The sequence below is a fragment of the Ostrea edulis genome, chromosome 8 (assembly GCF_947568905.1).
Source record: "Ostrea edulis chromosome 8, xbOstEdul1.1, whole genome shotgun sequence".
NCBI classification, from domain to species: Eukaryota; Metazoa; Mollusca; class Bivalvia; order Ostreida; family Ostreidae; genus Ostrea; species Ostrea edulis.
This window is the reverse complement of record NC_079171.1, coordinates 56478652-56500835: the sequence shown is the minus strand read 5'-3', so window position 1 is coordinate 56500835 and position 22184 is coordinate 56478652. Positions and strand designations below refer to the sequence as shown.

The 22184-nt window shown below is 38.0% G+C and overlaps 1 protein-coding gene and 1 long non-coding RNA gene across 4 annotated transcripts; one reads left to right on the top strand and one right to left on the bottom strand.

The window, feature by feature from the left end:
* The first annotated feature begins 5858 nt into the window (after positions 1–5858).
* LOC125660897 (uncharacterized) lies at positions 5859–20030 on the top strand. 3 transcript variants are annotated; one of them, XR_008797710.1, is made up of 10 exons: positions 5859–6431; positions 9343–9482; positions 11390–11525; positions 12608–12785; positions 13364–13647; positions 14585–14706; positions 15822–15958; positions 16217–16233; positions 18044–18162; positions 19892–20030. It is a non-coding gene; the product is annotated as an uncharacterized LOC125660897 (long non-coding RNA). The 3 variants fall into 3 exon arrangements; XR_007364525.2 differs by lacking the exon at positions 16217–16233; XR_008797711.1 differs by lacking the exons at positions 5859–6431; positions 16217–16233 and adding an exon at positions 8360–8450.
* Positions 18193–21983, bottom strand: LOC125660888 (E3 ubiquitin-protein ligase TRIM71-like). The gene is made up of 2 exons (XM_056146520.1): positions 21734–21983; positions 18193–21555 (listed from the first exon to the last, which is right to left on the bottom strand). The coding sequence occupies exon 2, from the start codon at positions 21522–21524 to the stop codon at positions 19863–19865; it is 1662 nt and encodes a 553-aa protein (XP_056002495.1). The 5' UTR covers positions 21525–21555; positions 21734–21983; the 3' UTR covers positions 18193–19862.
* Positions 21984–22184: the final 201 nt, after the last annotated feature.

Below are 22184 nucleotides of genomic sequence, written 5' to 3'. Positions count from 1 at the left end.
TTGTGGCCCCAACCTATTCCATGGGAGAGGGGGAGGGGGTAATTTGAAAAACTTAAATCTGCAGTACCTAGCTAGGGATACTTGCATATCAACACGATTAATCGTGGTTTTCTTTTAAACTTAAAAAAAGATTCTAAAATAGTTTACTATATATCTGCACGTGACATTATTCCCCGGAACCATGGTTTACACAAACTTGAATCAACTTTATGTTAGAAACCTTTCATGTAAAAGTTCAACTTTTCTGACCCAGTGATTCTTGAGAACTCTATTTTCACCTTTTCCTGATGCCCTTTGAAAAGGGCAGAATCATTCATTTGAACATACTTGGCTCCTCGTCACCCAAGGATGGTTGCCAAGTTCAATTGAAATTGTCTCAATGGTTTTGGAGTCGACGAAAATATGAAAAGTTTACAGACAGACAAATCAACGTGGTAATGAGGTTACTTGAACTTTCAGGTTTACAGACGGACAGACAGACCACTCTCAGGAGAGCTAAACACATATCATTCATTATTCATCTTTTAATCCACTAGTTCAACAGAACCTAAACTATTCATGAAATAAAACTCCAACACGCAATATAGGATAAGCTCGCATGCGCGAGTGCAATAGAAGTTTAATCATACACGTGTAAGTGTACATAAATATCTGGAGGTTCATTATTCCACTCAAATCAATCTACAACAGAAAAAAAAGAGTATTACAAAAATATGTAACGTATTTCATGTCATTTTCTCATCAGAGGGCGCGTGATACGAACTTCACTCACACATTAAAATACACAGGTAATTTACCTATTGTTTACCTGTATACAGGTGAGCTGTACATTTACTGGGAATGCATGACGTGTATGAGACAAGATTGTGTAACGCGTCCTATGGTGATTTCAATATAATTTCATAGATTGGACCATAAGGTCAAATCTATATTTTATTTAAAGCTAAACTTTGGCTTCCAAAAATAGTTAAGCATTCTTTCGGAAAAAAAGGGAAACTTTTGTTAATATATTCAGAAGTGGTCTTCTGACATCGATGACTCTTCTAACGGCCAGGTTTATAAACTTTTCAAACATTGTTTTGGTTTAGAGAAATATGTACTTACTCTGCCTGTAAAATTAAGAAAATTATTTATGAAATTTCGCACTTCAAATCACCAATTACCCATAGAGACAGGAAGATGGCATGATATTCCCCTGAATGAAAGACTATGTACATTTTGTAATAAAGGAGAAATAGGAGATGAATTCCATTTTATTTTAGTGTCCAACCTTTTCACAATTAAGGAAAAAATACATAGACATTTTTTTTTTATGAAAGACCAATTAGAAAGTGGGGTGGACAGTTTGAATTTTCTTCGAGGTCATTTAATCGATCTTAATAATTTAATAATAATGTGCTACTAAAAGAAAAATGAGATCATTTTTGTCTAATTTGTATACATGCAATTTATCTATTATTATTATCTTTTAAATTTCCTTTATTTTCACTTCCCAGTCTTCATAAGTTTAAACATTTTAAGAATCAATAAAATATGTCATCATTAATTTCAAACAAAATATATTTTGTTGTTGTATTTTTTATAGGCATCTTGTTGACAATTTTTGTAACAAAACCATTAGACACGCACAGTAAGCAACTTATTACCCGATACAGAATTCGAACGTCCTCACATTCATTATTTATAGAAACTGGTAGACATAATAATGTCCCCAGAAATATGAGAATTTGCAAACAGTGTAGTTTAAATGATATCGAAGATGAATTTCATTTCATTCTAAGATGTCCTTTATATAACGAAATAAGAAAAAGATATATTAAACAATTCTACTATGTAAAAAGTATTATAATGTATGAATATATGCATGCATAAGATTGCATGTTAAACAAGATCACTTTGGAATGTTATTTAAGTTTATGCACTCTCCATATACTGTATGTTGTTATAATGTAAAACTGTATTGTATATAATTAAGTCCAATGAGCCGCATGGTTCACGGAAATAAAGAAACTTGAAACTTATTCACAAAGTGAATGGGATCGGGCAGCAGGCATAGCCTATTTAAGCCCTCTCCCTACATCATGATCAAGTGTGAAATGGAAATACAAGGCACACACATATACAAATAAATAACCTATACACCAGAGAACAGTCACATGAACGTGCACATATATATAAATAGCAATAGATAGACTAAGAGAAGTTTCAATATATGCACACATACATATGCACATATACACACATATAGAATGAGTAAACGAAAAATAACAGAAAAAAAACAAACAAAAAAACCCAACAAAACCAACAAATAAAATGAAAAATATTTATACAATTTGAAAGAGAAAGAAAGAAAAGTAAGGATATATAACAAAAGAAAAAAAGGAGGGGGGGGTCAGTATATGGAATTGATAATTCAGGTGATTTTTTTAAAAATCATAGGTATGCATTTCTGACCGGGAACCTCGGGGGGGGGGGGGGGGGGGTCGCCTTCTGGGACTCACCATGCCGTTGTTATGTTATGGGACTCATCATGCCGTTGTTATGTTATTTATACTGGGACTCATCATGCCGTTGTTATGTTATGGGTCAAGGACATTGTCCTCAAGGACTTACGACATTATAATCGCTGGGGGTCTTACAGTGGCTTCCAGAACCCTTATGATATACTACAGTATTTTGCTTCAAGGCTAATTCGATCAAGAGCCTGAGAAAAGGAGAGGAGGTGTTTTTATTTATTTATTTTTTAATTTATTCATTTATTTATTGTGAGCACTTGTGACATGTGTTTAGTACATCACAATGTAACAGAGCGCTTGAACGAAACGTGTGTTGACGGTTAACAGTTCTAATGTAATTTCCGTATCTAGTTGAAAATAACGATTTGAATGACAATAAGATCTGTACTGATTTCTGATTTCATATTTTTCAGCGGCGATATGTATATATACTGTATGTATGACCGAATGTGTTTTTGATGACGTGTTTAAGTACATGTCTCAGCAGTATCATCACCACGAATAAATAGCATGCATTAACATACCGATCACACATGCAGCATACAATAGCATGCATTAACATACCGATCACACATGCAGCATACAATAGCATGCATTAACATACCGATCACACATGCAGCATACAATAGCATGCATTAACATACCGATCACACATGCAGCATACAATAGCATGCATTAACATACCGATCACACATGCAGCATACAATAGCATGCATTAACATACCGATCACACATGCAGCATACATTAAAACAATAAAATACATGCACATGTAATGTCATGAGAGTTGCAAACGGGAAAAGCACGAGAGCTTATGAATGGTGTCCTTGTGTTAAGACACGTCCACTTTGTTTATCATTATTCATGAAGGATGACTATGACGAAAACCGTTATAGGGCTTTGAAATCAATTGATATTTCGACATTCCTCGTGACAAAAAACAAAGGGAACTATCAAAACTATGGCCTCTGTGTATAAGATCTTAAATGTTGTGCTTTAGAATTGCTTTTATTGACCACAAAATAGGGGTCCAACTCTAAGTGCTGTTTCACCTCATCCTTTAAAAAGAATTGGAATGGTAGTAATCAAGAACAGGTCCATGAGTCACATTGCTCACCCGAGTCACCTTGGCCATAGCTAAAAAATTTCCAGATATGCTTGCATGTAAAACTTTTGTCCCTATTGTGGCCCCAACCTACCCCGGAGACCATGCGTTTTACAAACTTGAACCAGCACTATATAAGGAAGTCTTCATGTAATTGTAAACGTCTTTTGCCCGATGGTTCCCTAGAAGATTTTAAAAGATTTTCTCAATACATTAGTATATAAAATTTTGACCCCCTTTTGTTACGGAGGAATAACACACCAGATAAGTTTAAGGATGAGTAACACACCAGAGAAATTTAAGGAGGAATAACACTCTAGAGCAACTACATGTATTTGAAAACATCGTTTACATACAAACTGGCCCTGTTTGTTGAGTCCTTCTTTTCCTCTCCTCCTCTTTCTTCTTCTTTTGTGGTCCAGCTATAACCACAAAAGGTTCTCTAGACCTAATATACAAGACATTCTAATCTTCTATCGACTTTTACTTGTTCTGTTGTATATTTTAAAAAAAACCAAACAAAACATTTATTATGATCACAGTATTTATCATTGTTGTTTTGGTTAGTAGTGGTGTTGTTAATATTGAAAGAGCTGTATTTGTTGTTGGTGGGGACGGTGTCATTGTTGTCTATATGAATTTTTTTCGTCCAATACGAGAGAGAGAGAGAGAGAGAGAGAGAGAGAGAGAGAGAGAGATGTCCGACAATTTTGCCTTTTGTTGTAGAATCATTCTGCTGATCACGGGGTTGTTAGATTTTGTGCACCGCATATTTGTTAGTGACATCAGATTGTATTAGATTACGCCTGTTAGCTCTCATTCCAGAATTCCCATTTTCGGGGAGGCATGTCAGAGGGTCACTTGTAATCTACATACAAAATTTTAGCCCAATAGGTCAACAAACACTAGAGATATGAGTGAGGACAGACAGACAAACAGACCAAGCGAAACTTATGTATCCCCCCCCCCCCCCCCCCCCTATAAGACAATGAAATAACTTCTGTGTAATTCATCCTAGAAATTGTCGGCCGACGATTTAGGACATCCCAAAATCGTCGCCTCTAATGATAGTGCAATATTGTCCCAAATCGTCGGTGAAATGTCATCCCATATCGTCGCCGGCGACGATTTGGGATGGGGCGATGATTTAGGCTGTAACACACGTGTACTATTTAATTGGCTGCTTTTCTCAATCCGAAATCAGACTGTTCGTCCTAAATCACGTTAACATGTAGACAATACATCCACCTGTGTAATTACAGGTGTCGGTTCTACTCTTGTCAGGCTGGGGCTTCTGAAGGCTTGACTCCATAACTGACCATTTTATCAATTCTGTTTATCAATTAAAAGAACAAAAATAGTATTCGTCGTTAAAATGGAAATAAAAGAAAGACAACTCTGGCAAAATGAATTGGAAGGTTTAGATTAAGAGTTATCTCTCTTTCGTTATGATCCTTAGATGTTAGTTCTTGGTCCGCTCGCATACTTTTATACATAATGAAACGCCATGGTGGGGGCCCGGAGGTTCCCGGCAAGAAATGCAGAGCAGTTGTCTTTGAATATCACCCAAATATCGCATTATTCGTTCCCTGGTTTACTCAAAAATAGCGGAAAGTTTTAATATTATGCAGTTCTCGGTAATGTGTAATAAATGCATCATGATAAAACTGAGGTTTGAATTTGATAATAACACTGTATTGATTTTCTAAGTATTCAAACATTTAAAAAAGACGGGAAAGTGAAAAGAAATGCACGAAAACAAAAATGAATTACATCTAAGCAAATTATGAAGAAAAAAATTCTCATTTCCCTTGTAGTAGCATACTTCATTTTATAATTATTGATTAGATTGATTTTTTCAATTACTTCGATACAAATGCAAACACTCCGACTTACTTTTAAGTAAGGAAATTCCGATTTGAGAAACTTTCTCGATCGGGGTTTCGGTTTGATTTGAAAAATATATATTGATATTGCTTTAATTAGCATGACCTTATGAAGTCTGACAATAAAATTCTAAAAACAAGAAAGAAAAAATGAAAATTCTGTGTTTGCGTTGTTTTTAAAGGTCATTATGTCACTTACAAACACTGAATAGATCACTCTCTTGATCGCGTATTGCTGCTCATCAGTCGCGGATCTAGAGGGGCGGAAATAACAGACCAGGGGTTTACCCACCCACCCTCTTTTTGGTTGATTTTAAAAAGCAGATAATGTTTTTAAAAGGAAACTTCATTAGCGGAAAAAGTGCAATATAGTGTTGCGTCCCTCCCTTGGTAAATGTTTCGGATCCGCCCCTGTATAGGAAAGGGGGGGGGGTAATCCTTTTACTGAAAATATTCTGATCCACATTGGAAGGGGGGGGGGTCACAGGTAAAATTGCATGCTAGTCATTGACACTTTGAAATTTTTATAATTTTGTTTCGCTGCAAGCAAGAGAATTTACGATGGTGGATGTAGAAGGCACATGAAATTGCATCTCAACCCCCTATGGTAGAACATTTTAGACTAAATTTTTCTTTTCTTTTGTCATTTCGGGGTCTTCTATTTTCTCTCACTTTGTTTGGTACAAAAAGTTTTTTAAAATTTTTTATCTTATATCTTGATATTGCCCGGCAACATGAATTTTCCGCTTACCGGAAAGACCCGAGAATGTGCGATTGATAAAACAAGAGTTGTCTTTCTTGATGTAGCAGAAGACACTTGCAGCGAAAACGAAGATGGACGCCGAATCAGCATGATCAGACATGACAGAAAGCTTATATTTGCAGATGCTTAGCGAAAATGACTGTCGGGTACAGTACTATTACATGTAGGTACCATTTATTTAAATTTCACTGGTTATTTGCTTTTGGCTGAGTTGCATGAAAGAAATATTCAGGACAGACGGGTTTTTTTATGGGTGTTGCTAAAACACGGAACAGAAAATGGAACAGAAAATATTGTAAGCAATGATGTTTTAAGGATGTCGGCAATTTAAGCTTATTATTAACAAGGGAGGCAGAAATTACTGAGAGAACGGGAAGATATTCTCAGAATACACCGGTTTTAGCTTATCTACTTTTTTAAATAGGGGGGGGGGTCTCTGGTCAAGTGGAACGGTGATTTGATGAAATTTACTGAGCTGAACGAATATTTCACGGTCTGTATTTTACGTTCTTGGATAAAAAAAAATTAATATGATCAGAATGAAAGCTTGAAAAAATGTAAAGCCAAAATTACTAGAGTGTTCATTTCAGAGTAAGAGTAAATTCGGACATTTGAATGTCATCCATGTGGTTACAACTTACAGACACCAATTTTACCCCTATTTCATTGCAAGTAGATCCCTAGTGCCAATTTATAGATAGAGGTTTTTTCTTAAAAATTCTTGGAGGTGTCTGTGGGGTGGAATTGTGTTATTCTAGGGCATAAATGGAAAGGAGAGGGTCTGAAATTTAAAAAAAAAAAATTATAATAATGGGAAATTCTGCTTTTAAGTGTGTAGTAGGAAGGGTGTAAATAGGCCATATTGTTTATCTCCTTCTCAAAGGGAAAGGGAAATATGCAGGGTAGGGGTTACTTGCGGTGTCATAACAGGACTTGTGTGCGGTGGATTTTCCTGAGATTCACAAATATTTTTGGACTTGAATTGCTCTAAGTCTATGCCAAATTTCAGGTAAGTTGAGGCGGTGGAATTTTTTATATGAATTTTAATGTTATAAAGGAATGTATAGGAAAATAATTGGTAGTCTGTGTCCTATCAGGTCAAAGGTCAAAACTCGCATTAATCAACTTTTCGGACATTGTTGTATAGGAGGGGACTAATAATGATTAAGGATGAAAATTTTAAGTCTAAAAATTTAATTTTGAATAATATCTGGGAGAAAAGTTATGAAAAAAGTGGGGGGAGGGGGGGGTACTGTTTTCAATACACGTATCAACACTTCGCTAAAGTTACGTCCCTTGTCCGCCATCTTCCACATAAAAATTGTATTTCCCTACGTTGGCCATTGTAATTTTCCTATCTGTAGCTTTGACATCTGTTATTTTTCCATCAATTGCAGTCAACTACAATAATGCCCCAGATTGGGGCAACCCATTAACTTGTATGAAAACTTGGTAATTGGCTAAAATTCAAAGTAATAACATCTTACATTTGGTAAGGTAAAGAAGGAAAACTTGGTTTTTCACCGATTGATCTTTGGCTGACCCCGCAAAGGGACGTAACTCGCGGCGAAGTGTTGATACGTTTATACACAAACTGTTTGACCTGATTTATGCAAATGAGACTGGTCGTTAAAAAGTTGACGCAAGATTTGGCCTTGGGCTAATGCATTTTCGTCAGTGGCTTACTTTCATTTTCTTAGTTAGAATAATCTAACTGTGTCTCGGGACAGGCCGGGTCCGTAGGACATTATCATTTTAACGATAGAACATTCTATCTATCATTTTCTAAGCATGGAAGCTTTTTTTGCCAAGTATTTGGAGAAGGTGCACTCGGGCTCTGCCCCAGGTTTAAATGGTCATTGTCGTATTTGGACGGGGGCTAGAAGCAGCAACAAGTATGGTGTTGTGTGCTACAAGCATCCGATAAAGAACAGCTGGCAGACGATGTATGTGCATAGACTCAGTGTCATGTTACATCATCGTCACCATGAGTTAGATGCATCAATTGTTGCATCCCACTTGTGCCACAGCACACTGTGTGTTGTACCAGGGCATATTGCTCTGGAGCAGCATGTTATCTATAACCAGTGACAGACCTGCAAATCCGGGGGCACCTGTCTGGGGCACCCACCTCCCTATCTTCCCTGTCGTCTGGAGCTACATATGGATAACAACAATCTTGGTAAGTTTATCACATTTATTAACATGTTACACCGCTGTAGATGGGAGAGGCATGTGTCACTCCTTACAAAGTTGTTAGTACATGGAAGTAGTTAGAGTTCATAGCAACTTAATCAGTCACTCTCTTCAATGGCGAGGCCTGAGATGATATCTCAATTCTCCCCTCTTGTGGTATGGGTGATCACGGGCCGCAGGCGGGTTAAAGTCAAGCTGGCCTTTGCAGTAGCCTGAAGTTCCTCTATGTTCTTCCCGGTACTGGTGATGCTCTGCAGTAGTCTGAAGTTCCTCTATGTTCTTCCCGGTACTGGTGATGCTCTGCAGTAGTCTGCAGTTCCTCTATGTTCTTCCCGGTACTGGTGATGCTCTGCAGTAGTCTGAAGTTCCTTTATGTTCTTCCCGGTACTGGTGATGCTCTGCAGTAGTCTGAAGTTCCTTTATGTTCTTCCCGGTACTGGTGATGCTCTGCAGTAGTCTGAAGTTCCTCTATGTTCTTCCCGGTACTGGTGATGCTCTGCCATTTTCCTGGCCAATAGTCTGTTCCTTCTACTCTTCACTCTCTCATTTCTGTGATAGGCTTGATTGTACAGGAACTTCTGGTCCAGTCTATGTAATTGTTGCTTCCCATGATCAGAGTACTGTATTCCAGCAGATTCGCATTTCAGTCTGGTTGATGTACCGGGTAAGTTGTTCCGTTGATGTATCATGGAGTGGAGACGACCCTCCGTTGTTCGGGAAAACTTAATGTACTTGGGCATGTTGCAACTGGCACTACGGTGGTAAGACTTGTTGGCATTTGTATCAGTCAGCAGCTTCATGGCATTGATGGCTTCTACAATTAGTTTCATTTTAAGGATTTCTGTTACAATCCTAATGTCATTTTCACTTGTTTGCAGGCCCGTGATTTTATATACAGCAAGATTACGACTGAAGTTCCACCAGTTGGAAACAAGTCCTCCATCACAAACGAGGGACTATGTTGCACACATTGAGCAGTCTCCAGTATAGCACAGAACAGTGGCCTCCAGGACTTTAGGTAAGAAATCACTCATTTTCTGCAGGTCTCTGTCAAACTTGGTAAACAGTTCCTTGACTATCAAAGCACATCTTGACTTTAGATCATTGCTAAATACTCTCTGTAGCTCTTTCTTCTGTTCTTTGGTCTGGGTATGGAACATTCCTTCGCTATAGACTGCTTGGTTGCTGGCACGGAACTGTGACTGCCAGGGGATGTAGAGCTCGCATGACTTCGTCCACTCCGTTGGCACCTTGGGCGTCGCTGTCTGTGTTAACATACCGAACTAATGCATCTTGCAAGGTCAGCTGTGTGCCAATGTCGTTCCCCATCTCATACTCTGAAAATGGTGTTGCCTGTGGTAGGTTGGAAGTACACTCAGGATGGCCGCCTGGACAATCTACTTCCATTTCCTTGCCCTTTAGCCTTGTCCAGCAGAGTTTGTTTTGCTGAGCACAGGCAAGTATATATTTTCTGTTAGTGTTGGTTTCAACGGCCAAGGTAAAGGCTTGACTGGCATTCTGTCCGGGGGTCCTGCGGCTGAACATGATGTTACTGTTATAACGGGCATCTGTTGAAATGTTGATGACATTTTCTAGGTGGCCACGGGTCTTGTTGATCTCTTTCACTTTCTGTATCGTTTGATGCATATCTTCTTTGTTTAAGTTTGTCATATTTTGGCTGATTTTGAAAAGGAACTTCTGGAGAGAGGCCTTAGTGGGAGGCGGGATGTCTAGGCAGCTCAGGAATTCTATAGCCTTCTCTGCCCCCAGTGAAGTGTCCTGAAGGGCATATGTCAGGGCTATGTTTGATGCTGATGCATTGCGACCAGGACCCTCTTGACGGATCTCTTGGAATAAGGCAAATTCAGGTGAGTTGAACTGGCAATTTACACAAGTCAGAATGTATTTCCATGAAATTCCTGCTTTTGTCGAGTGCAGCACAGTGATGTTCAGAGTGGTACAGGTGGTAGACTGATGAAGTTGTATCGTTTGATTAATCATCTCCATCATCTTCTCTTCGTCCACTATACGTCGCCCGCCTAAGTATTCTCTTCTCTTTGATGTTTGATATGGGATTAGTTGGAAGGAAGTGAACACAGAATGCAGGATGGTCCACTTTCACCCTCGCAGTTAGGAGTTTGGTAGGACTGGCTGTCCAGACTGAGCTTGGTGACCAGGGCATGATCTGTTGAATTCAGCCTGACAAATGATCGTCGACTAGAATTTCTCTGTACATCAGTCTTCAAATCTTGCGGCCATGGGAATTACCTCGATGAAATCTGCCCTGCCTTGGGAGCTTTTTCTTGCAGAGTTCCTTCCCTTTGTTCCATGGAGCCATAATTTTCTTAAACATGTTGGTGAGTAGAGTAGTGCTTCTTCTGGCAGATTCAGGCATTGATATGTTGAATTCTCTTAGCTCACCCATATTTATAGTGCCTAATGTTTGGTTAACTTTAGAATGGCATCTTTCACATCTCTAATGACAGTTTTAATGTGACCAGGGATAATCCAGCATGACCAGTAAGTGCCACATCCTGATAGTGGCTGCTGTGGTCCTGTCTGCTTATCTGCTGACAACAGAGAGATTAATCTATTTTTACTGACTTGTGCTGTTGTTTCTTACAGCCAATATAATGTAGAATTTGGAAATAATTTTTCTTATGTAAAATTCTACTGTTAAATACATGTATTTTATTTTAGACATTCTTTAAGAAACTTCACCGTATTTGGGGGTAACTTTATAAAAAATATCTTAAGAATATCTATTTACAGTATTGAGCAAATTTGTTATCCTATTTAGGTAAAGGGGATGTGTATACAATATATAGAAATAATTGGTAAGAAATTTATTGCAGCATATGTCATATGTGATCATTTCAAAATTGTGTACTGTAGGTCTGATGCTTATTTCATCCTCTGTTTCAGTGTTTCAGGAGATTCAGCTCATCACTTCAAAGGGCCTTCACTCTGCTGTTCAGATGACAAATACAATGTGACTTCATAGGGATGTGTAATATGGCTGTAGAAGTTTTTGTGCCAAGTTTCATGAAAATCAAAGAAGGTTTGTCTTTATCAGGTCAAAGGTCAAGACTCGCATTAATCAACTTTTCAGACATTTTTGTATAGGAGGGGATTAATAATGATTAACGATGGGAATTTTAAGTCTAAAAAATTAATTTTGAATAATACCTGGGAAAAAAAGTTATGAAAAAAGTGGGGGGGGGGGGGGGGGGGGGGGGGGGGGGGGGGGGGTTTACTATTTTCAATACACAAACTCTTTGACCTGATTTATGCAAATGAGACTGGTCGTTAAAAAGTTGACGTAAGATTTGGCCTTGGACTAATGCATTTTCGTCAGTATTTCAACCAAACTTGGCACAAAGCATCCTTGGATAAAGGGATTCAAGTTTGTTGAAATGAAGGGCCATGTCCCCTTCAAAAGGGCATATAATCACAAAAATGCAAAAATAGGGTGGAGTCATTTAAAAATCTTCTCAAGAACCACTGGGCCAGAAGAGCTGAAATCTACAAGAAAGCTTCCTGACATAGTGTAGTGCAGATTCAAGTTTGTTAAAATCATGGCCCCCGGGGGTAGGTTTGGGCCACAATAGGGGATCAAAGTTTTATATACAAATATATAGGGAAAATCTTTGAAAATCTTCTTCTCAAGAAACCACCGTTCAAGAAAGTACAAATTTACATGAAAGCTTCTTGACATAGTGGAAATTCAAGTTTGTTAAAATTATGTCCACACCCCCACCCCCACCCCCACCCCCAGGTGAAGGATGGGGCCACAATAAAGGATCAAAATTTAATCTAGGGAAATATTTTAAAAAATTTCTTTCCAAGAATCATCTGGCCAAACAATTTTACATTTACACAAAAGCTTACTGACATAGTGCAGATTCAAGTTTGTAAACATCATGGCCCCAAGGGGTAGGTTGGGGCTACAATATGGATCAAAGTTTTACATCCAAATATATCAGGAAAATCTTTAGATATGGTTGAAGGTAACTCAGGTGAGCGATGTGGCCCATGAGTCTCTTGTTAGCTCTGGTTCTTCCCGGCATGAACTGTGAAAGTTGTTTGTGTTTCTTGATTAACATTTTTATTCTCTCAGACAAGTGTCAATATTTTTTTCAGAAGCCTGGTAGGAGGAATTTGCCGCTTGACCAGGATCATTGTCTGGGTCATCCGGTCAGTGGTTACCACCTGTACTTCAAGGTCACTCTCAGAGGAGTCCCGACAGCATCCGTATTCCAGGCGATGCATTGAAATGCTTAAACCACATGCCCCAGGACTAAAAAAGTGCTATTATTTAGTTAGTGTCCTTGTGTATTCTTTGTCACTAATTTGATTTTCGAGAAGGTATACTTATCAAAGGAGTATACAGTTTGTTGCCGGCTGGAAGAACGCCATACCCACCCTCGAGTACAAGGGATTATTGTACATGTCATCACTCACCCACTCCTGAGTACAGGGATTATTGTACATGTCATCACTCAACCACCCCTGAGTACAGGGATTATTGTAAATTAAAATATCATCACTCACGGGTACAGGGGGTTATTGTACATGTCATCACTCACCTACCCCACAGCACAAGGCAAGGGGTTATTGTACATGTCATCTACTCTCACCCATCCCCAAGTACAGGGGTATTGTACATGTCATCACTCACCCACCCCACAGTACAAGGGGTTATTGTACATGTCACATACCCTCACCCATCCCGGAGTACGGGGGGGGGGGGGGTTGAATCGCTTTCATCATGGGTGACATGTGAAGACTCATTTCTCCTAAGGGTCTTGACGTTCACCAGCTGGAAATATCTTTTACTCATATCAGCCTCATTTAAATTCTCAGTTTTTGCCATAACGTATCGTTGGATTTTTGCAGTGACTTGTGTGATATGGAGAGTAGGAGTGTCGGTGGATAGAAGAATTGTTCTCAGTTCATCATTACCTGCTGGTGGAGAGTATGAGTGTCGGTGGATAGAAGAATTGTTCTCAGTTCATCATTACCTGCTGGTGGAGAGTATGAGTGTCGGTGGATAGAAGAATTGTTCTCAGTTTATCATTACCTGCTGGTGGAGGCTGAACACTTTGATAAACATTACTGTTGTCTTGCTGAGATGTAGCAATCAGTGTGAGGTTTCATTTACTGAAAGAAGAGTCGGAGAAGTATTCGATTTTCTCATATTGTTACAACTCCTACAGTTATCTCCCTCAGACTAGATAAATCATATTTGTAATTATCATTACAACCTATCATTGGATCAAATGCTGTCTGACGTGTTTCATACCGATTGTTAGGCCGTTCTTGGCACACTGATTTTGACTACGGATAACTCCGTTTACCTGATCAGGATATAGGACTCACGGCGGGTGTGACCGTCAACAGGGGATGCATTTTCTGTGTCCGTACTTGAATGTCGTCTATCGACTGTTAACAATTGACCATTTTAACCTCTTCTTGATAACTGACTTTCAATTCTTTTCAAGCTGGATATGAAGCATCTTTGGAACAAGAGGGACACAAATTCTAAATTTCAGGACTTGTGACCTCCTAGGGGGGGGGGGGGGGGGGCAAAAGCAACCAAAACTTTACTGATTTAAACGAAATCTTCACTACACCTCACATTTAGTTACAAATTTCATGATTCTGGGGATAGGTGTTTTGGTAACAGGGTGGGACCAAATTGGTTTTTGTTCACCTGAGCCAAAGGCTCAAGTGAAATTTTCTGATCACATTTTATTGATCATGTGTCTGTCTGACCATCCGTAAACTTTTTCGTCTTCTTCTCCAAAACCACTGAGTCAGTTTCAACCAAACTTGTCACAAAGCCTCTTTGCCCGGATTTAAGATCAAACCAAGAAACATGTCCACCTGAACGTGAAATAATCAAGAAAAGGCAAAACTGGGGTGTGGTCGTTTCAAAATCTTATCCTTAAGAAAATTTGGGGCAAATAAGTTGAAATATGCATGAAAGTTTCCTGACATAGAGTAGATTCAAGTTTGTTCACATTGTGAGTAGGATGAGGCCTCAATATGGGGTCAAAGGTTAATGGTTTCTGATTTCTGGTCATTCCAGCACTTATTGACACTTTGTTTTTTCAGCTACCTCGGTCTCAAGAGATGATGACACCCTGACCACAGGAACACTTCCTTCCTCCTACAAGCAGAAAGAGGCTGTCTTACCATCTGATTCATTTCTGGAAATAGTCTTCCAAATAGAGGGGGTAAAATTCTTCCTTTTCACTAAACTTAAGCTATATATTTTTGATAAATCCGGTATAAGCTGATGTGAAATTTATTATCTCTCCTTCCCATCCACCCCTTTTTCTGTAAATTTGACGTATTTCTTGTTTACTCAGGTGACCTATAATAATTGGTCTGCATCCTTTGTCATGTGTTAATAATTGAATATTTTTAATTTCTTGATAACTACCATTCCAATTCTTCTCAAATTTCATTTCAAGCATCTTTTGGACAAGGGGGACATCAATTGTAAATTTCAGGATTCCTGAACCCTTCTCTAGAACCACAGGACTCAATTTCAACTTAGAACAGACCATCCTTGGATGAAGGGATCCATGATTGTTCAATTATAGGGCTTCAAACCATCCCAAGGGAGATAACAAAGAAATGACAAAAATAGGATATATGGGGAAATCTTTGAAAATCTTTTCTCAAAAACAAAAAACAAAACAGTAGGACAATATATGGTATGCAATCATCCTAAAGTTGGTAGGGTGGGGTCACAATAGGGGATCAACATTTAGGGCACTTGAAATTAATTATCTGGTTCTCAGGCCAATTTTCTTCAAAACCAGATGAGGGAGGGAGGCATTTTGCTTTCATTTCTATTAGGCATGAAATAGGTGATTGAGGCTTTTTTGAAATCTGAAACTTATTGGAAAAGAAACTTTAAACAGGAAAGTTCTCTAACTGAAACATACACTTTGTTGTTTGGTGATTAAAGCTTTATACATACTTCAGATATACAGATTCAGTAAATATGGATGTTTACATGAATCTTACATTAAATGTTCATCCAATGCAATTCTTTTGTGAAGTAAATTAAAATTTAAACTGTAACAAACTTGCAAAAACATCACTCGGGCCCTGTTTACATAATTAAGAATTGAGAGTGCTGTATCTTATTTAAAACTCAAGAATTGACATCCAAAGTTTCACTGACCATTAGAAATACCCCAGTTAAACATAATAAATATTACAAATGAGAAAATAAGATTAGAAATTTTTAGTCCAAATCTTGTCTTATGCCCCTTTAAGCATAATATAGTGGTGTTATTAAGCCAATTTGTGATTAATTTGCGAATAAATTTTACAGGGTATTGGTCACTAGAAGAGTCCGGCTGATTGACGAGGAATTGTCCTGAGACTGTGACATATTGTAGAGTAGCGGTCACCAGAGATGTAAGGCTGATTGATGAGGGCAGTTTTCCTGAGGCTCTGTAAAAATATCAGGTTTGTTAATGGCATTATGTAAAATGTGCCATATTTCAGGGCTTGAAGCTAACTTTTTATGTCACCAGTCCAGACGGACTGATGGGGTATAATTTCAACCAGTCCGCAGAAAAATTTACCAGTCCAACAGTTTTCCAGAAATAATTAAACATAGTCTGTTAATGTTATTAAAATGAAATTTAACTCAATATGCCTCAGACAATATTGTAACACTTAAGGGATTTATATTTACGAAACAGATTCATTTAATATTTACAGATCGAAGAATGCCAAATGTGCGTATAAAATTTTATAAGTATATTTTCCAAAATGCTGCTTTACAAAATTAACCAGTCCCATCGGACTGACTAAAACAAATGTATGTCAGTCCACCAGACTTTTAACCAGTCACAGACTGACGGGCATATGTTAATTTCGAGCCCTGTATTTTGTCTCCACCATGAACTGGTCATGGCGCGGGGGCATTCATGTTTCTACAAAATATTTACTGATGGTTTTTTTAGCTCACCTGAGCCAAATGCTCAAGTGGGCGTTTCTGATCAAAACTCCCCAGTGCCTGTCATTGTCACTGTCGTTTTCGTAATTTTATGAAATTTCCATAATCTCCAGAACCACTCAGCTGATTACAACCAAACTTGACACAAATCATCCTTGGGCAAAGGGGATTCTATTTTGTTGAAATGAAGGGTCATGTCCCCATGAAAAGGACATGGTTACAAAAATAGGGTTGGGTGATTTAAAAATCTTCTCAATAGCCACTGGGCCAGAAAAGTTCAAATTTATATTGTTATTTCGGATTTCAAACATTTAGGTTGAGCATCACTGAAGAGACATTATTTGTCGAAATGCGCATCTGGTGCATCAAAATTGGTACCATATAAGTTTTACATATGGATCCGAAGCTTCCTGACAGAGCAGATTGAAGTTTATTCAAATAATGGCCCCGGTGGTTGGGTGGGGGCCACAACAGGGAATAAAATTTTTTACATTCAAATCTATAGCAAAATCTTTAAAAACCTTTCTTTCAATAGCCACTGGGCCAGGAAAGTGGGAATTCATATGACAGATTCTAGTTAATTAAAATCGTGGCCCCCAGGTGTAATAGGGGATCAAATTTCTCCTTGTGAATATACAGGCCCCCTGAGGGAAAATTTTTAAAATTCTCTCTTCAAGAAATACTGGGCCAAAAAGTTCAAATTTACATGGTAACTTTCTGACATAGTGCAGATTCAAGTTTGTCAAAATCATGTTCCCCTGGCGTAACTTGGAGCCAGAATATGGGATCAAAGTTTTACATGTGAAATATATAGAGAAAATCTTTAAATGTGAGCAATGTGTCCAATTTATCTGAGACCCCTGTATTACTAATCAGGTGCTTTAACAATTGAGCTACAGTAACCGGTCTATCTGAGACCCCTGTATTACTAGTCAGGTGCTCTAACCACTGAGCTATCCAGACTGATATCCATGGATCATATAGAAATCAGCTTTATGGATAGCTCAGTTAGAGCACCTGCCTAGTAATAGAAGGGTCTCCGATAGACTGGTCATAGTAGCTCAGTGGTTAGATCACCTGACTAGTAATGCAGGGGTCTCAGATAGACCAATCATAATAGCTCAATGGTTAGAGCACCTGACTAATAATGCTTGGGTCTCAGATAAACTGGTCATGGTAGCTCAATGGTTAGAGCACCTGACTAGTAATTCAGGGGTCTCCGATAGACCGGTCACTGAAGCACAATTGTTAAAGCACCTGACTAGTAATACAGGGGTCTCAGATAGACTGGTCATGGCAGCTCAGTGGTTAGAGCACCTGACTAGTAATACAGGGGTCTCAGATAGACTCGTCATGATAGCTCAGTGGTTAGAGCACCTGGCTAGAAATACAGCGGTCTCGGATAGACCGGTCACGATAGCTCAATGGTTAGAGCACCTAACTAGTAATACAGGGGTCTCTTGTGACTAGTTTTAAAGGGGTCTTGGATTCAATTCTAAATCAAACTAAATACACAATGTAATAGACTGGATTCAATTACAAACAATGCGCTTTGATATGGATACACTTTGTCTGTGTTGCTTTTGTAGGACTGTGGAGTGTTGTGATGTTACTGATGGTCAACAGAAGACTGTGACCTTGAATCTGAAGATCTGTGATGAAGACCGGACATTTGGGGCCACTCTCTGTTACAGTACTACAAATCTAAGTAAGTACTCAGAAATAATGTAAGACTGAACTCTGTATCATATTTATCTAATATATATACATAGAAAAATAAAATGCATATTGAAATACATAATTAACAAAAGGAAAAATGTCAATTAGTAGTTTATCACACTAAAACAAGCAAATCCAAATAATATGTAAGTGTTGTGGATGTACTATAATTCATGGCTACACACAAAATACTAACAAAATAAAAACTCTTAAGTACTTCACAATTATTCACGTTTCTTTAAAACATTTGATAAGATAGACAACTAGTAACACAGTCAAATTAGTCCACAAAAGATTGTATATAGATAACTAGTAACACAGTCAAATTAGTCCACAAAAGATTGTATATAGATAACTAGTAACACAGTCAAATTAGTCCACAAAAGATTGTATATAGATAACTAGTAACACAGTCAAATTAGTCTACAAAAGATTGTATATAGATAAGTAGTAACACAGTCAAATTAGTCCACAAAACATTGTATATAGATAACTAGTAACACAGTCAAATTACTCCACAAAAGATTGTATAGAGATAGATAACTAGTAACACAGTCAAATTAGTCCACAAAAGATTGTATAGAGATAACTAGTAACACAGTCAAATTAGTCCACACTAGATTGTATATAGATAACTAGTAACACAGTCAAATTAGTCCACAAAAGATTGTATATAGATAACTAGTAACACAGTCAAATTAGTCCACAAAAGATTGTATATAGATAACTAGTAACACAGTCCAATTAGTTCACAAAAGATTGTATATAGATAACTGTAACACAGTCAAAGTAGTCTACAAAAGATTGTATAGAGATAACTAGTAACACAGTCAAATTAGTCCACAAAAGATTCATATAGATAACTAGTAACACAGTCAAATTAGTCCACAAAAGATTCATATAGATAACTAGTAACACAGTCAAATTAGTCCACAAAAGATTCATATAGATAACTAGTAACACAGTCAAATTAGTCCACAAAAGATTGTATAGAGATAACTAGTAACACAGTCAAATTAGTCCACAAAAGATTGTATAGAGATAACTAGTAACACAGTCAAATTAGTCCACAAAAGATTCATATAGATAACTAGTAACACAGTCAAATTAGTCCACAAAAGATTCATATAGATAACTAGTAACACAGTCAAATTAGTCCACAAAAGATTCATATAGATAACTAGTAACACAGTCAAATTAGTCCACAAAAGATTGTATAGAGATAACTAGTAACACAGTCAAATTAGTCCACAAAAGATTGTATAGAGATAGATCACTAGTAACACAGTCAAACTAGTCCACAAAAGATTCATATAGATAACTAGTAACACAGTCAAATTAGTCCACAAAAGATTGTAAATAAATAGATAATTAACTAGTAACACATTTGGATCAGTAATTGGTATACTAAGATTAGTGATGTTTTACTAAACATAATACAGGTTTTACTAAACACCAGTGAGAGACTTATTTTCAGTAAACTTGCTAGCAGAAGTACATGTTAATTACACATCACAAACACAGGGCTGTAATTAACACAGGGTTGTAATTAACAAGCTGATGCAATTAACATAATGTTGTAATTAACACATGCTGTAAAGATATGTAATGAACATGTTTCAGACATGTAATTAACACTGTGTAGAGCTGTGTAATTAACACTGTAGAGCTGTGTAATTAACACTGTGTTTATAGATATTGGATTTTCTTCGCTTTAGCAGTGTTATACTCAGCCACAAAGAGGTTGTCTCTGATGTCCACACATAAACCGTGAGGAAACTCTAAATCACAGTGAATGTAACGGAGGAACTGTCCGTCCTGATCTAGGATGTGGATACGGTTATAGACATGGTCTGCTGTCAGGATGTGACTCTGGCTGTCTGTAGTGATGCCGGCTGGTTTAAATGATTGCTTGGTATTAGAGGGATGACCAGTGTATCTAAATCGGAGTTTTCCTGACTGATTGACCACCACTACTGCACTAGCTGACCGGTCAGCCACACAGATATCCAGGTTCTTGTTCTCACTGATGTATTTATTGATATAACCACCAGATGAGTAGAGAGGACGACCCTGATCATCAAACTGAATGCTTTGTTTCTCTGTGGAGCCGGAGTAACGCACGACTTTGGATTGTGTTTCATCATCACTGATCATGGTAACCAGGAGATCACCAGAGGCGGTACAGCAGACAGTGAGAGGGTACCACCCCTGTAGTGTGATCACGGTCTGTATCTTTCTATTCTTTATCAGGTTTAAAGTTCTTTTATTAGGGTCAGTATAAACAACATCTCCGTCCCGTGTCACTGCTATGTCTGCTGGTATGTTCCCTGACTTGGTTTTTATTGATGTCAGTAGTTTACTCTGGAGGTTGAGCAGCTTCATGGTTTCGTTCTCCCCGTGTGTCCAGACTTGATCTTCACTCAGACAGCTAACACTGAATAGATATTTATACCCAGTGTCTATGGTGGCGGTTAATCGCGGCTCATCAAGCAGTGGTTTGACTGGAGGAGACGATACAGCTTCTGCTGACTTCATTGTGTCGCCATGTTCTATGTTAATGGATAATGGCGACAGAGAACCAAACATTTCATTGAGCTGATCTTTGTTTATTTTCTGAACAGACAAACTGGGTACTGTAACTCGGACTTTAGGCGGTAATGTTCTAAATTCGGAATTCCTAGATTGGTAAGTAGAGGTTAAGGAGACGTCATTTGATTTTAGGATTGATTTCAAGTCGGACATGATCTGTTTGAGTTCCGCCATTTTCTGTGTGATTTCATTTGTATTTTTATTCAGGGTAGATAGGTGTTTGTTTTTCATCTCCTGAATGTCGGATTTCCGCTGGTTGACAATGGCGGTGATTTCCCGGTGTAATATTTCTCCTTGTTGATCGGCAATTGTTGTCAGTTCTCCGTAATTTGTTTCTAACTCGGCTTTTTCAGTTTGAACATCGGACGCCATTTCTTCATATCGCGGGTAAATTCTGGTCTCGAGTTCGTCCAGATCTTTCTGTAAACTTTCTGTTTTAGCGCTGAGTTTTTCCAGAATATCTGATATATCGTGACCTTCATGTTTACTTGAGGAGACGCAGGTAGAACAGACAGGAATGTCGCATTTCTCACAGTAATGTTTACAGAGTTCGTCGGCGTGGTCTGGACATTTCGAGTAGTTAAGAGACTTTCTGTATTTATAGGGCACGACTTTGTGTCTTATAGACGAATCCGAGAGGTGCTTCCCAACACAGGTCTGGCATAGATTTATATCACAACGTTCACAGTGACTCTGTAGGTGGGCAGTTTTACAGAGGTCACACAATAGGATAATCTGGGCTCTGCGGAAAGGGTCCATTTCTGATGTCCGGAGTCACATGAGGAGTTCACTGTTAATTAAAATAGGGAATTTAGATTAAAGATTTAGATATGTTGAAACACATGACAGTATGTTATATCAACTGCGACCATTTATATACCAGTCATGAATGTATTGAATTATTGTGTATGAAAATGAGGAGATTTATCTAATTGATCAGAAAAATATGGATACATATTTTGTCTTACCTGAAAATCCAACATGGCCTCCCTGTTCTTTCGACCTTCCGTCTAGTCCTGTGATTAAATACCTGTGCGGTGCGTAAGCCTGTATACACTATCTGTTTAAATAGAGTTTTAAAGTTTGTTTTGACCTAGTTCATACTGGTATCGATGTCAACATTGACGTCAGAAGATAGAATATAGTACATGTAATAACTACTACTTTTTCTGTTTGGACAAAGTTTTATATAGAGACAACACTGGATTTAGGTGAAGCACTTACGGACGTAGCATTTTTTTTTTTTTTTTTTTTTTTTTTTTTTTTTTGGATCGTGCCAAAGACTAGTTTGCATTGCGGGTTGTTTATCGTGCCAAAGACTAGTTTACATTGAGGGTTGTTTATCGTGACAAAGACTAGTTTACATTGAGGGTTGTTTATGCTGGCGCGACGTTGTAAATTTCTTCTCGCTATTATCCA

Bases quoted from the DNA above. Each gene is read 5' to 3' on its own strand.
- LOC125660888 (XM_056146520.1), bottom strand. From the start codon at position 21,524: ATGGACCCTTTCCGCAGAGCCCAGATTATCCTATTGTGTGACCTCTGT.